The 21,709-nt window shown below is 49.4% G+C and overlaps 1 protein-coding gene across 5 annotated transcripts in view; it reads right to left on the bottom strand.

The window, feature by feature from the left end:
* Positions 1–21,709, bottom strand: part of ANXA6 (annexin A6) — a 47,075-nt gene that overhangs the window by 8,873 nt on the left and 16,493 nt on the right. For 4 of the 5 annotated variants that reach the window (XM_027545917.1, XM_027545921.1, XM_027545919.1 and 1 more), the window contains 17 exons: positions 21,482–21,595; positions 20,421–20,511; positions 19,418–19,497; positions 18,293–18,349; positions 17,236–17,329; positions 16,717–16,812; positions 15,399–15,457; positions 14,324–14,446; positions 12,975–13,033; positions 11,585–11,663; positions 9,816–9,897; positions 9,134–9,228; positions 8,545–8,658; positions 7,008–7,098; positions 6,148–6,227; positions 5,305–5,358; positions 757–774 (listed from right to left, as the gene is read on the bottom strand). In XM_027545917.1, the coding sequence (XP_027401718.1) occupies positions 757–774; positions 5,305–5,358; positions 6,148–6,227; positions 7,008–7,098; positions 8,545–8,658; positions 9,134–9,228; positions 9,816–9,897; positions 11,585–11,663; positions 12,975–13,033; positions 14,324–14,446; positions 15,399–15,457; positions 16,717–16,812; positions 17,236–17,329; positions 18,293–18,349; positions 19,418–19,497; positions 20,421–20,511; positions 21,482–21,595 (1,386 nt within the window). The remainder of the gene's footprint in view (positions 1–756; positions 775–5,304; positions 5,359–6,147; positions 6,228–7,007; positions 7,099–8,544; positions 8,659–9,133; positions 9,229–9,815; positions 9,898–11,584; positions 11,664–12,974; positions 13,034–14,323; positions 14,447–15,398; positions 15,458–16,716; positions 16,813–17,235; positions 17,330–18,292; positions 18,350–19,417; positions 19,498–20,420; positions 20,512–21,481; positions 21,596–21,709) is intronic. The other variant, XM_027545920.1, reaches the window with a different exon arrangement.

Raw genomic sequence — 21,709 nt, 5'->3', positions numbered from 1 at the left:
CCCTTCCTCGGTCTCCACATCCCCTGTCCGGCTCCCAGGGACCATGCGGACTCACCCAGAGGAGCTGAGCACAGAGCACTCCCACCTTAGCCTTGGGGACACAGGACTGGGCCCGGGGAAAGGGCAAGCGGGGACTGGGCATGGAGACTCAGATTCTTCTTCCATCTTTAAACCCCTCTGAAAGCCTCTCTGGGGAAGTGTCTGTGCATGTGTGCAAGGAAAAATGGTCTAGCCAGTGTTTCCCCAAGTGTGGTAAACAGGCAAACATGTTTACACACCACATATTTATTTCCACGGTGATCTTTGGGTCAGTTCTATTTACATCGATATGAAATTTCCTTTAAAGCAACTCAATTTGGGACTTCCCTGGTGGTTCAGCAATCAAGACTCTGTGCTCCCACTGCAAGGGGCAAAGATTTGATCCCTGGCCAGGGAACTAGGATCCCACAGGCCACATGGTGCATCCAGAAAGTAAAAAATAAAACTCATTTGGGGTTAACATGAGAGTCCATTTAAAGCACTATTCACAGTTGGTGGTATATAGCACCATTCTGGCAAGTGGTTGAGTGGTGAAGTTTGGGAAACACTTGCCCAGCCCATTTTTCATGCAGTGGGGGTTTTTGGAGGTCCTGAAGGGGAGAGAGAGAACCTGGGGGACAGGCCCCCAAATCGTGCCTGACTCTGCCCACTCAGCCCCACCCAGAGGCACAGCCAGACTCAGACCACTAAAATCCACGTGAAGAACAGGGCACTCACCAAGATCTCAGCAGCCACCTGAGAGCAGGGAGGAGAGAGAAGGGAGAGAGGGGAAGGCGAGAGTCAGAGGAGGCTCAGAGAGGGGGCCCTGGGGTGCAGGTGAGGTAGCCTGGATTGGCAATGGGGAGCAGGGAGGGGCTGGGGGGACACCTTCCCCTGATCTTTGAGTTGGACTCAAAACGAGGACAGGTCTGAGAATTAATGATGGATGTGCTTACTGGAGGGATAACCAGAGGGTACAGGACAGGACCCCCTGCCCCTCACACCTACCACCGAGAAGTTCAGTGTGAGAAGTGCCCTGTTCCCTTCACCCTTTACCACGTTGGGGTTGAAGGGTCCTCCAGAGACCTGTCACCACCCTCTCGTGTTACAGACAGGACACAGGAAAGCTGAGGCCTGGGGTGTGGGGACATGTAGCCAATCGGGTGGGAAAATGCCAGCTGCCCCAGTCATCTCACAAGGGTGAACTTCCATCATTGCATCATGCTGAGCACAAAGTTCTGAGGTTAGGACACTATTTTGTTAGGCAAATGGCTGTGACTTGCAGGGCCTGAGAACGAAATACAGTCAGTCCTGCGCACCCCCCGGATGGAGTTTTGTTTTATCTGTTTACCCAAAACCCTGCTGACTGATTTATTCTGTTGGGCAGACTGAAATCATCCTCTTTGTAAACTTCTCAATAGCCTTACTCTTTAGAAACCATTTTTGTTGCATAAATTTGTAATGTCTATCAAAATTCAAAATGCGCATGCCTTTGATCAAGCAACTATGTTGCTAGGAATTTCTCTTGCAAATAAACTAGCCAACTATATCTTTGGAGATATACTACAAGGGTGCTCACTGGTAATAGAGAAAAACTGGAAACCATTATCAGATTGCTTGTTAATTGAGCTATGGTTCATCTAGCAATGGAAATCCACTCAGCTAGTAAAAAGAATGGGACTGGTCTACAGGACTGCTAAGGAGAGAGCTTCCATTTAAATTAAGCAAGAAAGTACATTATGTTGCATATAAGTGTTTCTTTTACCTTGATAAGAAAAGATAAAGTGTGCCCACTCTTACATATTTACTGGGAAGTTGTGCTAGAGGGATAGTCAAGATACTATTGACAGTGATTACCTTTAAAGAGAAGGACTGGGGGAAGAACTTTGGCATTGTATTTTTCCTGAAATTTTATGTTTATATTTTCTCAACATGCAAATACATTATTTTAATTTTTTAGAAAAAAGTTAAATAGGAGCTGTCAGAGCCACTAGGATTATGGGATATTTCTGGGTTTTCTGTTGTGGTTTTGTTTGCTTTTTAAATGTATCTGGCTGCACCGTATCTTAGTTGCAGCATGTGGGATCTAGCTCCTTGACCAGGATGGAGCCCTGGCTCCCTGCATCGGGAGCATGGAGTCTTAGCCACTGGACCACCAGGGAAGTCCCTGCTTCCAGTTTTTATTTACACTTTCCCATATTAAAAACAACCTCGTTGGGACTTCCCTGACAGTCCAGTGGTTAGGACCCCTCGCTTCTACTGGAAGGAGCATGGGTCTGATCCCTAGTTGGGGAACTAGATCCTCCATGTGGAGCAGTACAGCAAAAATAAATAAATAAATAAAAGCTCTTAAAGAAAAAGATCTATTAAAAAAACAAACAAACCTGGTTGAACCTTGAAGACATTATGCTAAGTGAAATTAGTTAGAAAAGGACAAATACTATATGATTTCAAATATGTGAGGTACCTAGAGTAGTCAATTTCATGGAGATAAAAAGAACTAGAGCCTGTGGGGGCGGGGGGAAGAGAGGTTACTGTTTAATGAGTACAGACTTTTAGTTTTGTAGGATGAAGAGGTCAGTGGATGGATGGTAGAGATGGCTGCATAACAGCGTGAATGCACTTAGTGAGGAACCACACTTTGAAAAGGTTAAGATGGTAAATTGTAAGATGTGTTAAATGTATTTTACCACAGTTTTTTCAAACGTTATGCTAAAAAGTCTAGGATTGCTATTTTAAAAAGAGGGAGATGTTTAAAAAAATTAAACAAAAAGGAACCTAAAGTACCAAAGATTCTTCACTTTAGATCAGAGAACTCCCAGATGTATTTGTTTTTTCAAAGCATGTTTAAAATCATAATATTTGTAATATGAGAAACACAGTGAGCTACTATAATAATTTTCCAGATAGTCAACACAAGAGCTTTTCCTTATTAGCTTGGCTACTTCATGCCAAAATTAATCTGGGCGATTCCTCCAAAAGGTAGACAGAGAGTTATCACATGACCCAGCAATGCTACTCCTATATAACCAAGGGAAACGAAAATATTCATGCACATAAAAACTTGTACATACATGTTTATAGTAATATTCATAATTGTGAAAAGTAGAAACAACCCAAATATCTATTAGCTAATGGAGGTAAAAAAAAAAAAAAAATATATATATATATATCCATGAAATGAAATATTATTTGGCAATGGAAAGGAATGAAGTATTGATATATGATATGATATGGATGAAAATATATAAAAATATTATAATAAAGTAAAAGAAGCTAGCCACAAAAGCCACATATTGTAGGATTCCACTTATATGAAATGTCCAGAGTAGGCAAATCTATATAAACAGACAGTAGATTAGTGGTTGCACAGGGCTGGGGGTTGGGAGGAAATGAAAAGGAACGCAATTTGTACAGGGTTTCTTTTTAGGGTGATGAAATGTTCTAAAATTACCACAGTGATGACTGCACAAGTCTGTGAAGATACAACCACTTAACTGTGTACTTTAAATGGGTCAGTAGTATGGTATGCAAATTATATTTCAATAAAGCTGTTGTATGAAAAAATAATCCAGAGATTGAATTATCTAAAAATGGCCACAACTCTTTATTTCACTCTGGGGCTATAATAATGAGATCATTTACATGATTTATTGCTCACATGGGAACACTAAGAGTAAAGAGGAAGCTATCTGCAATACTGTGGGGCAACAGGTAAACACCGGACATATGTCACCTGATCATAACAGAGCCAGACTCCCAGAGCTTAGGGTGCGCTCAGTGTCCTGAGCGAGAGCATGGGAAGGAAGAGGTATAAAACCATCAAGCGTTAATGTCATTATTTTTCTGGGGAACCTTGGCTCTGCATATCAAATGCCTTCAATTTTTGTATACATTTCCCTCTAGTATTCCCAACTCACCTCTAGAAATCTATTCTAAGGAAAAAAAAATAATAAAGATGATGAGAGTTGGTTACTAGGGAATGGGCTGGTTAAATAGTTCGGCAGATTCTTAGATGGAATAGTATTTAGCCATTAAATGATGCTGTTGATTTTTTTAAAAATGATATATGGGATTGCCCTGACAGTCCAGTGGCTAAGATTCTGAACTTCTACTGCACAGGGCACAGGTCTGATCCCTGGTTGAGGAACTAAGGTCCCACATGCTGTGTGGTGCAGCCAAAAAATAAAATTAAAAAAAAAGTAACCATATTCACAAAATATTCATTTTTAACTGTTATAAACCAGGAATCTATTTCTATAAATACATAAAGACAACTAGAATGATAAACCCCATTAACAATAGTTTTTACTAGTAGCAGGTTATATGGGGTTTTGTTTTTGGTATTTTCTAAAGTTTCTACAAAAGAATACGTATTGCTTGAGAAACCAGTGTTCCTAGCTGTCAGACACTGAGTCCACACCAAGATCAGGGTCCGGCATCTGTGAATCTGGAGAAGCAGCTGAGCTGGACAGGGCCTGGCTCAGGCTCCCTCAGTTGACTCCACCCAGGTTCTCTCTCCCTGCTTTTCTCCGGAAAAGGGGCTGCCAGCAAGGCCCACTATCGCCCCCTGCTGGCAGCAACTAGAAGCACAGCTTCCCAGGGCGACCCAAACACCGAACGGAATTCCCTGGAGGATGAATTTTGGGATAGAGGATGGATTTGGGGTGAGTTTTAAGGAGGATGGGCTTCCTCGGTGGCTCAGGTGGTAAAGAATTTGCTTGCAATGCAGAAGACCTGGGTTGACCTCGATGAACTCCCTTTCGAGGGCTCCCAGGACATTCCCTTCGACCTGGATCCCATTTCAAAAATAATGACCTGAGACCTTTAGCACTCAAGCCCCCTTCCCAGTAAGCTCCAAGACCTGCTCAATCAGTGGCCCAATTCCACCTGGGCCACTGATTTGCTGTGTGAGTTTCAGGTGTCATTCACCCTCTCTGGGCCTCCATCTTCCAGTTATATTATGAGGAGTCTGACTCTGAGACACTCCTTAAGTCCCTTCCAGATCTGAGGATCTAGGGCTCGAGTCCTATTCTTCACACAGGAAACATCAGTAGAATTAGCACCACCCTCCCAAGTATCTTTCTGAAAGTTTTGGAAACTGTCACAGTCTCACTTCTAAGAGTGGACAGTTGCAAGGGGCCAAAAGTCTCAGTGTCAACCGGTCACACCAGCCCTGCCCTGCCAGGCACCCTCCTCACTCCCAGACAGCCAGGGCTGGCATGGACAAAAGCCAGCTGGAGTCACTGGGCAGGGGGAAGGGGGTGGTGGGATGGGGTGTCTCACCTGGGCATCTTCCCGGGCCCGTTCCCGATCTTCTCCTCCCTCTTCACGGTTCCCCTGCAGCAGGACCAGAGAGAAAGGTCAGCCTCCAAACATCCGCTGTCTCCATCCCTCAGCAGCCAGAGGGCAGTACTCAGCCACTCACCTCTCTGAACGCTCTCCCGCATCTGTAACATGGGGACAGCGATCCTGCCTCCCCAGGGTGGCAGTCTTGAACATGAACATGATCACTGGGAAGGCACTTAGACCAAGGCCTGACTCGCACATGGTGAGCTTGCCATAACTGTGCCTCAGGGTGTGGTACCCGGGTTGCGAGAATTCAAGAGATGATAACAGCTGTTCCTCCACCCCCCCCCCCCCCGTATTTACTTTAATTTTTATTGGAGCATAGTTGCTTAGTTTCTACTGTACAGCAAAGTGAATCAGCTCTACCTATACATGTATCCCTTCTTTTTTGGATTTCCTTCCCATTTAAGTCACCACAGAACACCAAGTAGAGTTCCCTGAGCTATACGGTAGGTCCTTGGCAACAGAAGCTCTTGGATGATGACACAGGGAAAGGTCACCCACAATGGCTCTGTCCTGTCAGCTGGGGGCCCAACAAGCCAGGCTAAGAGCAATCAGGGAGGGCTCCCTGGAGAAGGGGGCACTAAGTCAGCTTTGAAAAGTGAACAATGGAGAAGGCGTTGCCCAAGTAGCAACTGCCTCAGTGGTAAGAATCTTAGGAGGCAGCAGGGGAAGACACCCTCTTTTCATCAGGAGTGAACCCCCTGCCTCTCGTAGCAACCCTTTCCCCACCTAGGGCCCCAGAGGGCCAAGCAGGCCTGGAGCCGTAAATTCACCCACCGTGGCCAGAGAGATGAGGATCCTCTTGAAGTGGCCAGACGTGTCTGAGCTCAGAGCATCCTCCAGGGACTTGTGATAGTCTGAGACAGGAAAAGGAGGTGTGAGTGGCTGCTGGCCAAGAGTGGGGGAGGGGTCCAGGAAGCACAGATTTAAGCCAGAGCAGTGCTGGCAGGGTGGTGGGGATGAAGGAGTTTGTCATTGGCTCCTGGGGGCCACCAGCCACCCTGCTGTTGATTTGCCATGGGTCCATCACCTCATTCTGCCCGTCCCTGCTGAGCGCTCAGTGCATCTCCCCTCTCCCAGACAACAGCCTCCCTGTCTTCACTCTCTCCTGCATGGCAGTGGCTGAACCCAAAAGCACAGCTCTGATCACGTCACTGCCCTGCTCAAAGACTCTACCATTTTAAAGCTGCTTAGAAGACAAAAACCTTAAACATTTTTGACTGATACTCAAGGTTCTTCAGACTAATACGGAAGCACTTATTGAAAAGTTATGAAGAATTGCAAGATGGTGATAGTTAAGCATGCAAACAGACACAGGGCCTTCTGAACATGGGGCCCTGTGTGAGTGCACAGGCCACACACCCATGAAGCCGCTCTCCCCTCTCCAGGGGCCTGGGTGCTCTCTCTCCCACTCCCAGTCAAAACCCTCCTCTACCTCCAGGCCTTTGTCCTGCTGGGACTCTCTCCGGGTTACCTTCCCCAGACACAGGGCTGGGCGCACCCAGGGGGCTTATCACAGCCTTGTGGCCTGAGGTGGGCAGGCGGGGCAGGGCTACAGGGTGAGGTCAGGAGCCGGGGGGCCTGGTTCTTCCCCAAGGCCTCCCTACAGCACCGGGCCACAGGTCTCCTGCACTCACCCTCCTTGTAGGCCTTATTGATGGCCTGGATTTCGGCGTTGGTCCGAGTGGCCAGGATCTCGATGAGAGCCTTTTCATCTGTGCCAGCTCCCTAGAGGGTCAAGGCAAAGAGGATCTGAAGCACAGCCCTGACGCCTGTGGAGAGGCCCAAGGGGCCCAGGTCAAGGAGACTCCTGTTCCAGGACACTGCAGGTCAACACCCAGACCAAGCCTCCCTCATGTCCTCTTTACTCCCTGACCAGCCCTTGGCACAATCAAAGGACTCCACCAGCTTGTAAAGATTTCCAGAACCTCCCATGAGAATTGCTTTGGACCAAAAAATTTTAAAAGCAAAGAATATAGCGTATACGGGTGTGTGTGTAAAAACGCTTATATGCGCATATCTCAATATAAATATTTATATATAAATACATAAAAAGGACAGAGGACACGCACCACAGTGTAACAGTGACCGTGGTCTCTGCGTGGGTGAGGGAATCACAGATGATTTCAACATTCTTTTTTGCTCTGCTATATTTTCTCAAGGTTTCACGGTAAACACATATTTGTCAGAAGGAAAAAAGATGTTCTGTGCTTTAAGGAACTGGATGGGATGGGCGACACATGAGGATGGGTGACAGCTGAGGCAGCTGGGGAGCCCATTATGCTAAGGTCCTCACTTCGGGGGAGAGGAGGAAGCAGGTAAGACAGGCTGACTGACCGATGAGTTCAAGTGTCTGCTAAACACTGATTATGTGCCAGTCACTGTGTCAGCTGCTGGGGCAATTCTATAAAAATAAGACAAGTCTCTGTCTTGGGAGGTTACTGCCCAGGGGTCAAGCGTCCCTGAGTCCTCTGACCTGAAGGGTATCTTCATCGGTCTATTAAAAGTTGGTGTGGGGACTTCCCTGGCTGTTGAATTAAGACTCCACACTTCCAAGACAAAGGGCGTGGGTTCGATCCCTGGTTGGGAAACTAAGATCCTACGTGCTCATGCGGTGTGGCCAAAAAGTTAAGAAATAATGAAAATAAAAGCTGATGTGTGCTGAGGACAGCCTGATCCTCGGAGTGTCCTAAGATCCACAGTGCAGCCCAATCCTTCTCATTTTGTGTTTTAAGTCATCCACTTTTCTGTCCAGCAATTTTCAAGACAATAATCTTAATTGGCTTTGCCCAGGGAAAGTCTGCTCTTCTCTTTATCTTCAAGGAGCCTGAAACTCTAGTGGACTGATTCACGCGGTTGTCATATCAGGCTCTGGAGACAGACAGACTCGATCTGAATTCCAGCTCTGCTACTTTGTAGTGCTTTGACTCTGTGACCAAGTAACTTACGCTCTGAGCCTTAGCGTCCTCATCCATAAAATGGGCACAAAAGCAAAGCCTTACCTTGTGGGGTGACAAGATAAGGAACTACTGGCCAAGACTCTGAACCCAGGACAGGTGTGGGAGGGGCTCCACCAAGGAGTTACACCCGCCCCACCTGGGCTCAGGAGGAGTGCCTGTGTCCCCTCAGCACCCACATAGACTGGACCCCATCCCTTTGGTGCCCACACTTTACCTCCATGGCTTTCTTCAACTGCTTGGCATCATAATGGGCCGGTGGCATCATGAGCCCCAGAATGAGCCTTGCCAGGTCTCCGGAGAGCTCAGACTTCAGGTCAGCCATCAAGTCCTGCAGAGGGCAGAGCCAAGGTCATGTCAACATCAGCATTGGCCCACACGTGACTTGGGACAGGTAGGAGACACGGAAGGAGGAGGCGGGCTCCACGAGATTTAGGAATAGTGGGCATCTGTGTCTGCTTTGGCTGATGTTGGGTTCAAAACCACCACCACCACCACCACCACCACAAAGAGGGTGGAGAAGACACCACGCAAGCGGGGGACCTGCCACTCTCCCTGGAGGCAGGAGACAGGGAAGCAAAGGGGGTGGTACCATTTCCATCCTGGGAGAAACTAGTCAGCCAAAGCCAGATGCCACTAACACAGCTCACATCCCTGATCGCAGCCCTAAGGGGAGCCAGTCACAAGCACACTGCTGATCACAGGGAACGCGGGGTGCAGCGGGAAGGAGAGGCGTGTGTCCACGCCAGGCTCCGTCAGAGGAGGAGCGTGGACGCAGGGCCCAGGGTCTAGGCTGAGGCCCTTACCCGGCCAAAGTGAGACTTGAAGGTCTGGCGGATCTGCTGCCGCTGGGCGTTGCTGCGGTGGGCGATGATGTCGATGATGGTGTCCTCGTCAGTTCCTAAGACCCCAAAGCCACAGATCAGAGCAAGGCCGTGGTCCCCACCTCCCCCAGCGATGGGCCTCAGCATCTTTGCTGGGGGAGAGGCCAGGCTCGCCAGCTTTATGCCCCTGCAGGAGTCTTGCTTCTGGCCCAATCACTAACTTCCCCTGGATTCCTTCTGCACTTTTCTGCTGGGTCACTAATCAAGATAAAAGAGAGCCCTGGGTTGAGGGTCAGGGCCTCTGAGTTCTAGTCCTGGGATACTGAGACCCCTAGATGGGTTATGGGACTTGCTCAAAGTCACATGGTGAGTTAGCAATAAAGCCAGAGCAAAAACCCCACCTCATCACCTAGCACTTCTATACCAGGGACCTGGGAGCACTTTGGTCTCTGGGAAGGTTCCTGAGAAAGCCCCTCACTACCCTCCTCTCTATACTTAAGGGAGCTGGAGGTTCCAGGGGGCTGGAGACTCAAGGTAAATAAAGTCCTCATCACCCTGCAGACTCCAGTCTGAAGCCTCAGCTCTTGCCCCTGCCGATCCCATTGCAGACCCACTACCTTCCAATGCCCCAGAGGCTACCCGACCCCTTTCAGGTGCCCCTTACCAAGCCCCTTCATGGCTTTCCGCAAGGCTTTGGCGTCTGCATCAGGGTTGAAGTCACCAGCTGGGCGCACGGTTCCTTTCAGCTACAAGAGGCACAAAGTGAGTCAGCAGGTGTCTGGAGGCCCCCCAGGGGCCAGGCCAGGAGAGGAGCATGCGAGGGAGGGGAGGCTTTCCCCAAGAGCCCCAAACCAAGCAGCTTGGGGGAAAAGGCGGGGGTGAAGGCACAGCAGACAGACTCCTGCCCTAGAGCTGAGACAGGGAGGAGGAGAGAGACAGACCCAGGCCTGGGAGCCGGGCAAGTGCTGTCAAGGGCAGAGGGGCCAGGCTCCTGCCCCAAGAGCCAGCTCTGGCTCCGCCCCACTGGAAACCAGGCTCTCACAACCCAGCCCTGCTCCCAGGGTCCTCTCATTTCATAGAGCAACGCTCTCCCTGAAAAGGTAACTGAAATGTTCTGAAATACTGGAACAGAGCGCCCAGATTTCAGTCACCCCCAAATGATTTTCCCAATGTTTTCTGTATCTGTGCATGCCCTATGCTATTTCTTAATATTTTAACTTAATTCAGCTACTTTTCTGTTTTACTTAAATGCATTCATTTTAAAGTGCACTGAATACTCCTAAAGGGCAAGGGTTTTGGTCCGTTTCGTTCTTTGATATAACGCAAGTACCTGACACAGGGGTAAGCACTCAAAAAATATCTGCTCAGTGAGTTAATGAATGAAAACAATTTTATATCACTATTATGAATAGAAAGTTGGTGTCATGTGTCATAATCAGATAATCCACAAAAATAAATGCCATAAAAATAAAAATATATGCTTTCAAATATCACCAAATTTAACAAGATACCATGGCTCGCCAAGAGCTCTGAACTTGAAGCTAGCTCTCTCAGCTCATCATGAAAAGGGAACATTAGCGACTGTGGCACCAAACTGAGAATTCCTCCTTGACATTAACAATAATTGATTACTGATTTAAATATTGGTTAAACCAAAGTGGAGTAGCTTTCACACTGCATGAGGGTCAGTGTTATTTAATGCCATGCAGGTCTCTCCCCAACAAAAAAACACAATTCATCTCTCACATGACTTAAGATCATCTTCAATGACAGCTCTTGCCTCACAACTTGGGAAACACTGTCCTAGAGCATCCGTGCACAGGAGCCCTCGGAGGGCACCCGCACCGCCATGTCCAACAGCCTCTTTTTGGAGATAGAGACAGAGAGAGGCGGGGGCCTGCCAAAGGTAGCTAGCAAGTGAGCAATGGAGTCCAAGGTTCCAAATATTTTTGTAGGGGCCAAGTGCTACCTCGGGGCTGGTTTGCCCTGAGGACTTCTGTGAAACTTTTTATTTTTGCCCTGTGTAGACCCTGGGTCTGAGGATGCTCAGGACAACCAAGAATCCTCTAGTACACCCCGGGATGCCCATCTGTTCTCAGCTTCCATGCCTCCAAAACCCAACTATTGGACCCAGGATGGGACAGGCCCCTCCAAAGAACCAACCAAGTCTCCATCAGCAAGATCTGTACGTAGTTAGTGGGCCAGAAGGCTCCCCAGCGTGTTAGAGGTGAATGCAGGAGTCAGATGCCAACACCAGAGTGCCCGCCCACCAATCCATCACTGCAGAAAACAGGAAGCTTCAAGACGTGAGACTCAGTGTCTCTGGTTGGCCACCAGGGGGCAGCTGGGTGCCAACCAGAGCAGCAGGAAGGTGCGAGCAGAAGAGTGGAAGCTGTGGTCAAGAGGTCAAGCAGGAGGTGGGGAGGGTCTGACCTCTACTCGGGCCACTGCACTAAGTTCCCACATCTGATAGGCCACCTGCGCTGCCTCCGGGAAGAACTGGCCAGCAGCACTGGAATGGAGGGTGTTAGGGAGAGGACAGGAGGGAAGGTCATCGTGGGCACACTTCACACATACAACACACACACACACACACACACTTCAAGTAAACCCATCTGGCTTTACCCTCTCTCCAGCCTGGGCCTCACCCACTCACCACAGCCCTCCCTTCACCTCTGAGAACCTTCTACCCTGTTTCGACTCCTGACGGTGCTAGCTCTGACCAGCAGCCTTCCTGGCCCCCACTCCCAGGCAGAAGATTTCTCGAATCCCTCATCCTCCCCTTTCCCATATAAGTCTCCCCTCTCAAACATGTCCATGACCAGCTTTGAGCCATGTCATCTCTACCTCTCCTTCTGCCAAGCACCTTGGTTTACCAGCTGCCAGGTAAATATCTGCTGAACTGAACCAGCTCCTAAGGCACCTACCAAAGGTAAACAGAAGGCTCTCGTATTCCCTGTTTAACTGGATCCTTAGAAGTTCCGGATAAGGGAAATCAGAGTACCTGTAGATCCCTTCCCAGCAACCCAAATCTGTTCAAGTTATGCTCCAATTTAATCCTCATCCAGTGGCTGGTTCTCTGCTCTCCTTAGGGGAGATTCATGTGCCAGGAAGAAGTCCCAGGCCCTGCCCACCTCTCAGCCTCGTATCTTCCCAGCGCGATACAAAAGTGTGACCTCAGCTACATAAATGAGCCAGGTGGCACCTTCTCATCTCCAGGCTCTCTCTCCACCCCTAACACTCTCCCTCCAGGCCCTGTCTTCACCCCATCACCTTTCTCCTTGGATCTCAGCCTCATTATCTCCAGGAGCCTCCCTACCCCCAACCGGGAGAGTGCACATAGACACGTACACTTCCCCACCATGGACACACACCCAGGTCTGTGTGCTTTTCTAGGCCAGAGGCTTCATCAGCGCTTCCCCTCAAGGCCTGCACGTGGAGAGTGCTTAATGCATAGATGCTGAATAAACGAGCAGCCAGGGCAGGCATCTGTACTTTTTCCATTTAACATATGATGAACCAGAGAAGCACCTGAGAAGTTAGTAGCAGGGCCTAGACCCTCATATTGTGATTGCTGATGCACATCCCTAGACTGCTTTCCAAGTTCACACGAGCAGACATCTCCATGTATGGGAGACCACACTCATTTGCGTGTACATGGACGCTCAGACTTTCACCTGTGCAGTGTTCTGACCTTCAAGGAATTCCCAAGTCCATCTAATCCATCCATCTATCCATCCATCCATTATGAAGAGGCCAAGAGAATCCTGACCAGCCACACCCGAGGTCACACCCTCCAGCCTGGGGCCAGGAGGCCACTTACTCATCATCTCCCCCACACAGCTTCAGCAGAGTCTTCTTGTATTCGCCAGAGGTATCGTTCTGGGGAGAAAGACAGAGGGAAAGGTCACCTCTCACCCAGCCCTGGGATCCTCTCAGACAAGAAGGGGAGGTCCTGCATAGCCCCAAACAGGGACAGGCTGACCATGTATTTACAGCAGCCCTCACTCTCAGCCTGTCTGGAGGTGACTGAGACCAAATAGCGGTGTGATGGTAAGCACTTACCAACTGGCTCTTTGGGAAAAAGAGAAAAAGTCCTGATTTGTAGTGTTTGCTAATTTCCTCTAATGGACAATTCCAAGCTACCAGTATGACTTCGCTACACGTGGAATTAAGAAAAGATGCTTTTGGGACTTCATTGGTAGTCCAGTGGCTAAGACTCTGCACTTCCAATGCAGGGGGCCTGGGTTCTGTCCCTGGTCAGGGAACTAGATCCTACACGCCTCAACTAAAGATCCCACACACCACAGCAAAGACCTGGAGTGCTGCAGCCAGACCTGGTGCAGCCAAATAAATACATGTTTTTAAAAATTAGAAAAAGAAGAAGAGATGCTTCCCAAGCCAGTGTGAGCTGGCCCCAGCACACCCCTGCCACCAGATAACCCTAGCCCAGCCCTCCTATGTTAAATAGTCCATAAAATGGACTGAGCAAAAACACTGGGAAATGCCAAAACCAAACAAATGTATGTTTGATAGACACGGCATATTCTACATCCCTCCTGGGGCCTCATAGTGAACAAACTACAGTGAAGGCTGTGAGAAGTTCTTGGTAAAGAAGCAGACTTATTTTGCTTATTCTAGCTTTTCCCAGACGTTTCCCATGAGCTATTTTTGCACACAATGCCTATATAATTCTTTAGAAACACACTTTAGGGAGCACAGCTTGAATTCCGAAAGCTTTATCCCACTCACCCAGAACAAGGAGAAACCATCCAGCTTTACATCTGTCTCTGGAGCGAGTCTCATGGGCTGGCCAGCCCAGAGCCATCACCTGGCCCAGGGCCTGGGAGTCCCCAGTGAAGCCTCCTCTGGCCTCCCGCCTCACGCTGCCTCTAGGAGGCTGGCCTCTCACCGCCCTAGTGAGGAGCCTTCATCCCAGATTCAGCCTTGCCCCCATCACGACCCAGTCCTGCCTTCCTCTGAAGAGGTGCCTCGTGTCTTAGAAGCACCTTGCCTGTCAGGTGACACTTGCTTCTCCGTAGTCGCCTTCAACTCCCTGAAGTGGCACAGGCAGGGCTCCTGCAATTCCCACCAGACTCCAGCTTTCTAGGATGACACCTTTTCTCCTGGGAGAGCACCCCAGCCCTCTCTGGAGCTCCATGAGCACCTCACCTTGATCATACTGTACAGGGACTTCTCGTACTTGGTCCGGAATATCTCCCGGATGTCGAGCATGTCCAGCTCACTGCGGGAGACCATGATGCGGATCAGGGTGTTGTCCCGAGTCCCCAGGCCCTGCAAGACGAGTGGGTTTGGGGGGTGGAGAATTGAGAGGAGGCTAGACTGCTAAGAGTCCCCTGCTCAACTGAAAATACATTTGTAATAAAACGTTAAAATTAAGAAGGAAAGAAGCCAGACATTGTCATTCCCTCTGAAGCTCCCTGATGTCCCTCCTGCTTTTGGCGTCTTCTTCCCGCACCTCGTGTCATTTCCATCTTTGACTTCCTCATAACTCTAAGCAAGGTATGGTTTAGATTTGCACATTTTGGAGCTCTGTAAATACACCACTACGCATTATTTGTCCATCTACTCCTGACAGGCATTGGGCTGTTTCTAGTTTTTTCATGACATGGACCATACTGCTACGAATGTTTTTATGAACACATCATAAAAATGCTGGTCTCTGGACCCAGCTGGGTCCAGTCTGGCGTTAGAAGACAAAGAATGGGCCACTTGCAGGGACTTTGGGCCTGTGGCCTCTGACAACAAATGACTGTGTTCATTCACCCTGGTGCACTATGAAGACATCACCACCTTCTGTGTTGTGTGTGTAAAGTCCTGGGAAAATCTGTTCTCAGTACTCGCCAGGAGCAGAATCCCCGAGTCCCTGGGATGAACATCACAAGTCTTGGCAGGCAATGCCAAAATGTCTTTCACTTCCTATGTACATTATATATAAACATTCTAGTTAATTAGCGTTTAGAAATAAAGCATGGGCTTCCAACCCAGTTGGCTGGCTGGACTGGGGGCATGATGCACCCCCTGAACAATCATGAGAATAGGGTAGGTATCTGGGTGGGAAGGTGTATGACCTGGGACCAAGTGCCATCACTTGGTTTTATGGCCAATGCCTTGAATGCTCTCTTTGGCCAATGGACTCCCAAGGATTTGCCAGAGTCCTGACAATCTTTTGGGGGTGCAAAGAGCCCCTCTCCCCAACCTCGGGCGCATCAACCCCACCACGCACCTTCATGGCCTTGAATAGCCTCTCAGCAAAATACTCTGCGGTGCTCCGGATACACTTCACTGAGAAGAGGAAGGAAGAGGTAGTTATTTTGGCTGCCTTGGAAGGGTGATGGGGCGGTCTGACCCCTTCTTTATTTCCATTCCTTGGGAGCCACCAAGTTCAAATCTGAGAAGAATCCTGCTTCCTGATCGTCTGAAATCCCTGAGGACCCCAGGCCCACCACTTTTATCCCAGGGGACAGAGAAATCACAACATGGGCCTGCTGTAATGTCGGGAGTGCAAAGACCCCCTTCACCTTTCTGGTCCTTTGGTGTTTGAAGGAACTGGGCTGGGTGGGGAGGACCTGAGGTGGGGCTAGGCAAGGTGGTTCTTTAGAGTCTGCTATGATAGAACATTACTGGCCCAGCCTCTGGATCTTGCTGCCGAGCGGGGCCACAACCTGATTACCTGAGATAGGGCTGGTGGGGGACAGCTCTGGGCAAGAGGATGAGTGCTGGGCCTTAGCTCGTTCCCAAGAAACACACTCATGCAACCTACCCCAGGCTCAGACACAGTGACTCTTGGAACGTCTGGCTGGCAAACTGACATTCTGGTTTTCTCCTTCCCACCTCCGTACCATAGAGCTCTCCTTTCCATTCTTAGCCCCGTGTTCCTGGCCCAGAGTCTCAGAATGCCCTGGGAATGCGGTGTCAGGATGTGCCCACAGCCTCTGGGTCAGGCGGTTACTCCCCACCCCCATTTACCAGATGAGGAAACTGAGGCCCACTGAGCATAAGTGACTTTCTCCAAGTCAACAGCAGACTGAGAAGAAGCCTGAGTTTTGAATCTTGACTCCACCATTGACTAGTCAGCTCCTGGCTTCCCCCACAGTGGGCCCAGAGTACCCCAATTCATTACAAAACCACCCCTTGGCAAGAGATACAGCCTCTGTGAGCTGCGGTTTTCTCATCCGTGAAATGGAGACGATGACAGTGTCCACTCCTGGGTCATTTGTAAAGAGTAAACACTCAGTGGAGCACCAGGCCCACAAGCAGATGCTCCGCAAAACCCGCTTTCCTGATCATGACTGCCTGACCCCTGACCCCATGTGCTTTTCGGCCCCATCACAAACATGGGAGGAGGGAGTGGGAGGCAGCAGTGTCCAAGGCTTGACCCACAGCCCCCAGGCCTCGGCCACACGGCCCTAGCTAGACCTTTAGAATTTACCACCTGTCTGGTTTTCTCCTTCCCATCTCCATACCGTACAATCCCCATGTCCCCATTCAGGCCAGAGTCCCTGAATCCCTCAAAGGCCCTAGAAATGAAACCTCGGACATACCCACAGCCAGCATCAGCTTCTCAAAGTCCCCGGACAGCTCCCCTCGGATGCTGGCTTCAATCGGCTTCCCCGTGGTCTTCAGATACTCATCAAATACTGAGTCAGACAGAGAGACAGGGTGTCAAAGCCACGCTCATAACATTGGAAGCATCAGGGACTTCGGGAGGGGAGACGCAGTGGCCAGGACCACAGCGCCACCGTGAAGGCAGGGCTGGCACTTAGGGAGGTGGCGGGAAGGTCGTGCATGTCACCAGCCACCACGCAGCCTCACTGTGTCTGCTGTGAGGGACTGTGTACACGTCCTGCTCCAACATGAAGACAGGGACTGTACTGAGGCGGAGGGGCTGAACACCCTGTTAAGACCTCTCATAAGGGACCACAGAAGCCACGTGTTAAAATCAGGACTAGTGTTTGGGTTGTGGGTGAAGCACTATCATGCTCCTTAGCAGAAAAGGAAATGAGAAAGGAAAGCTTGGCACAACCCCCAGGGGACAGCTGCAGGTCTTCTCTGGAGCTCACCCAACCGGAGATGCTGCTTGCTGCGATTTCCCAAAATGTAAATGAACTGGGCTTCATCTGTTCCCCATTTCAGTTCCCCTGCCTCATACAGGTCCTGGAGGGGAAGAAGTGGGACTTAATTAAGAGAAGAAACCTCAGGAAACAACTTACCAGCCAAGCCACTCAGAACCACTGCCAGACCCTTGAACATGCTAGTAAATGCATACACCTCTTAGCCTCTTTCCTTTCTTTCTGGGGAAACTCCTATTCAACCTTCAGGGCCCAGATTAAACATCCCATTTGTTTTCAAAGCACTTCCTGATGTCCCCAGGCGGAGTTCTCTTTCCCTCACTCCCTTTTCTAGACTTTTGTGTCTTTATAGCTTTGATTCACTGTATATTATAATACATAATATTTATATGCCTGGCTTCCCACTACAGCATCGATTCCTCAAGAATAGGAATTATGTTCTACATTCTCTGTATCTACCTACAGTATTACTGGCATATAGTGGGAGCTCAAAACACCTAGAATATATGGTGTATCCACAGAAAATGTGACTGTGTGATTGACGTATATCTGATCCCCAGTACTGTTTGACTTTGCTCACTTGTGATTCCCCAATGCTTGGCATTCAGAATGATTGGCATATAGTAAGTGTTCAATAAATATTAATTAACTGAATGAAAAATGAACAAATAATGAAAGCTCCAACAAGGGAAAAAAGTTTAAATCAGTAGTATTTACTACAAAAGAAACAACTATATACCTTGCTCCTATATCATGACTGTATAATATAGTCACTAAGTTAATACTTGCTAAATGGTTGAATTAAGGAAAGATTCAGATCAGAAAAAAAAAAAAAAAAATAATGAAAGCTCCAAAATACATCTCACCAGCTTTACATATGCTATGTACCTTTGAAAGGTAACTTCAACCCTTCCTTCAGTGAAGTGCTGTATAATGATGGCTGTAAGTCAGTTATTTCTGGTATCTGGTGCAAATTACTTTGCCTCCACCCCTCCCCCTTCTCGGGCTGCCTGGCTGTGCCCAGCAATCTCCACTGGTGCTTATTTACCTGAACGTCCTGCTGCACCAAGTCCTCGCTCACTACGTCATCCTCCTCCCTGGTACCCTGGGAAGAAAAACAAGGGACACTGGTTCAAATACCAGAGCAGGGAGAAAGCCTGGATGCCAATGGTGGAGACAGGGAGGACTAGGAAAACCGTGGTGGCCCGGGGTGTCCAGGGGAAGAGACTGACAGCTGCCTCCAGAACAAGACCGCAGCACCTGGGAATTCCCTGGTGGCTCGGTGGTTAGGACTCTGCATTCTCACTGCCTCAGGCCAGGGCTCAGTCCTTGGTTGGGGAACAAAATTCCTACAAGCTGCAGGGTGCAGCACACACACAGAGGACCACAGCAACTATTTTGCAGGGAATCACAGGGCCCCTGCCACTGGATTCTCCCCTCATCGTTTGGAGTATGGACCAAACAGGGCAGTCCTGAGAAGAAGCAGGCCTGCTGTTCCCAGCACTTTTCGATTATTCAAAAGAATCCAGAGATATGATTTTGGAGCAAAATCTCTCTAATTTTAGAAGTTAGCAACTAACTCAAAGTGTAAAAAAAAACACACACGAAGGAAAATGAACAAAGGAAAAAGCAGAGCTTGAGCAGGTAGAATTCAGCTGTGACACCACTGTGCAGCCTCTTCATGTTCTTTTTTATGTTGTTATGACATCCTTGGTTGGGAGGGAGCAGCAGGGCTGTTCTGTGGGGCATGCCACTCAGGGGGCTCAGAGAGGCCACGTCCCTGCTGGCGCCCCTGCTGGGAAAGCCATGGCAAGAGAGGCTGGGGCATAGAGGAGGGGATACTTGTGGAGAGAAAAAGCAGGACAGAGAAGCACAAGAGCGACAGGGTGTGTGAAAAGAAATGCAGGTCACCTGCCTGTGCAAACCACGGGGGACAGAACAGACCCTGGACGCTCAGCTTCTACACTCAGGCAAGCCAAAGAGACCATCTCAAGTTTGAGGATAAGATGGGGAGAGGGGGAGAGGTGGCCAGAAAACACGAGGAGGATTTTACACCTGAGGAGCCACCAAGGAGCCTCTCACGAGCCACACTGTCTAGGGGAACAGGGACAAGGCGTTCCGAGCCCTCTGCACCCTGGGGGAGAGCTCGGGGAGGGCCCCAAGGTAGACCAACCTGCAGCAGGACCACGAGCATCTTCCGGAAGTGGCCAGAGGTGTCCCCAGTGATGTCAGCCTCCAGGTCTCGCTCGTAGGCTGCCAGGAAGGAACACAAGCTCTGGTCCCACCCCCAGGACATCCCAGGGAACCAGGATAGAGGTCCCCGCTGCCCCTACAATACTCAGATATTTGTTACAAATCCCCAAATCCAGTCTCCACGCTGGCCGTGCAAGACCCAGGTTGTATTTTCTCAATTCTTTGTGCTGACTCATGACATGGTGAGATGGAATCTGCGCACATCTCTCCATCCTCACCTGTGGTGTCCTACTCCAGACACCACTGTCGCTCACCTGCACAGCGGCTACAGCCTTCTGACTGTTCTTTCTGCTTCTCCGATCCAGAGCAACACGAGAGACTGTCTTAGAGCCCACACTCATCACAGGCTCCTCTGCTTCCCACTAGGTTTGGAATAAACATTGTCTCTTTGCCTTGGCCTGCACAGCCCTGTGTGATCCTGTCCCGCCCTCTGCTGTTCTAGCTTTGCACTGGACACCAGGCTTATTCAGCTTGGGGACCTTTGGACTTGTCCTTCCCGCTCCTGCCAGGGTCTTCTCCCCACTCTGTGTACAAATGGCTCCTGCTCGTCTCCTCCCAAGACAGGCTTCCCCAGCCACCTATCTGAAGCATGTCCTCTCCAGTTGGATGCTTGTTTTCTGTTTGTGTCCTTCTGAACTCTTTACCACATGTCATCATCCCATTTGTTTATCTGTTTATTATCTATATCCCTCATTATCTCATTAATACTTAAGCTCTCAGGCGTAAACAGTATGGATGCCCACAACCATATGCTGAGAACCCAGCAGAAAGTAGGTACTTACTAAATGAATAGATGGATGGACAGACAGATCAGAGGGAAGGAGGAAAAAAGGTGGACGGGTAGAGTCTTAGGGTACCTGCTCTTGTGAGCACCTTCATTACACATCTGAAAAACCTTGAACGGCCCCTCTTGCCCATCTCACCATCTTTGTATGCTGCCACCAGCTGGTGGATCTGCTCGTTGGTCCGAGAAGCCAAGATCTCAATGAGGCACTTCTCATCGGTCCCAATGCCCTGGGAGAAAAGAAGGGGCGTGTGAGTCACGGGTTGAAAAGCGAGGCCACCAGCCCCGAGTTGGGAACCTGGGGTGGTCAGAGCTGGGAAACTCCCAGCACTCAGGGTGTTCCTAACACAGGTCTTAGGCATTGATTCAGAGCTGCAGCCCTGAGAATCTAAAGACGGGGATTCTAGTGCCGCCTCTGCCTGCAACTTGCTTTGTGATGGCTCATTAAAAAAACTTCATCTTCCTGGGCCTTACTTTTCTCATCTTTAAAATGGAAATGATACCAGTTGCTCTGCTGAACTCACAGAAAGAATGAGAATGTGATACTCTTTTACACTGTTAAGTTTACTAGCTTATGAAAACAAGTTCATATAGCTCATCTGAGACAAAGATCATAGCACTTTATAAAGTGCCGAGTTACACTCAAAGGCCTTTGAGCTCTCCCTGCTTTGTAGGGAGAAACCCTCCACCTCCACTAGACTGGGCTGCCCTTCATATCCTGAACACATTTCCACAACCACTTACTCTCCAGCCTAGAATGACCTGCCCCTTCTGGTCAACCAAACCTTCTCCAGGCTTCAGGCCCAACTCGATCCCCTCATCTTCTATGATGCCCTCTCCAGCCACCCCAAGCCCAGGGCCTGTCCTCCTGATCTCCTTTACGATGCCCCCGGCCTTTGGGTGTTGGACACAATCTGTTTCCACATCCCCATGTCCTGCTTCCTCAGGACTGTAAACGACTGGGGTGGGGTGTGGGCCCAGGGCCCCCTTTCACAGGGTGGGCCTCACACCAACGCCTATGCCACCTCCATCCATCTGGAGGGACCATGGCACCCTCTGGGACAGGACTTGGGCTGCTGCCTCAAAGCAGGGCATATGTGTGGGGTGGGTGTAGGGCTCACTGAATTTCTGCTGTAGAAGCTACAATCTCCCATGAACCACACCCCCAACCCTCAAACATGCACAGACCCTGCTTCTTACCGAGATGGCATCTTTAATTTCTTTGGCATCAGCATAGGCAGGTGGCCTCATAAGACCCACAATCAGGCGTTCAAACTTCCCTGTCAACTCATACTTCAAGTCTGCAATGAGGTCCTGGTTGGGGGAGGGGTGGAAGGAGGAGGAAATGGAAGAAGATGGGGAAGCGCAGTTATAATAAGAATTACACTGAATGAGCACTTACTCTGTACAGGCACTGAGCGAAGTAAT

The sequence above is a fragment of the Bos indicus x Bos taurus genome, chromosome 7, assembly GCF_003369695.1.
Source record: "Bos indicus x Bos taurus breed Angus x Brahman F1 hybrid chromosome 7, Bos_hybrid_MaternalHap_v2.0, whole genome shotgun sequence".
Taxonomy (NCBI): domain Eukaryota; kingdom Metazoa; phylum Chordata; class Mammalia; order Artiodactyla; family Bovidae; genus Bos; species Bos indicus x Bos taurus.
The sequence above is the reverse complement of the archived record's forward strand: the minus strand, read 5'-3'. Positions and strand labels throughout refer to the sequence as shown.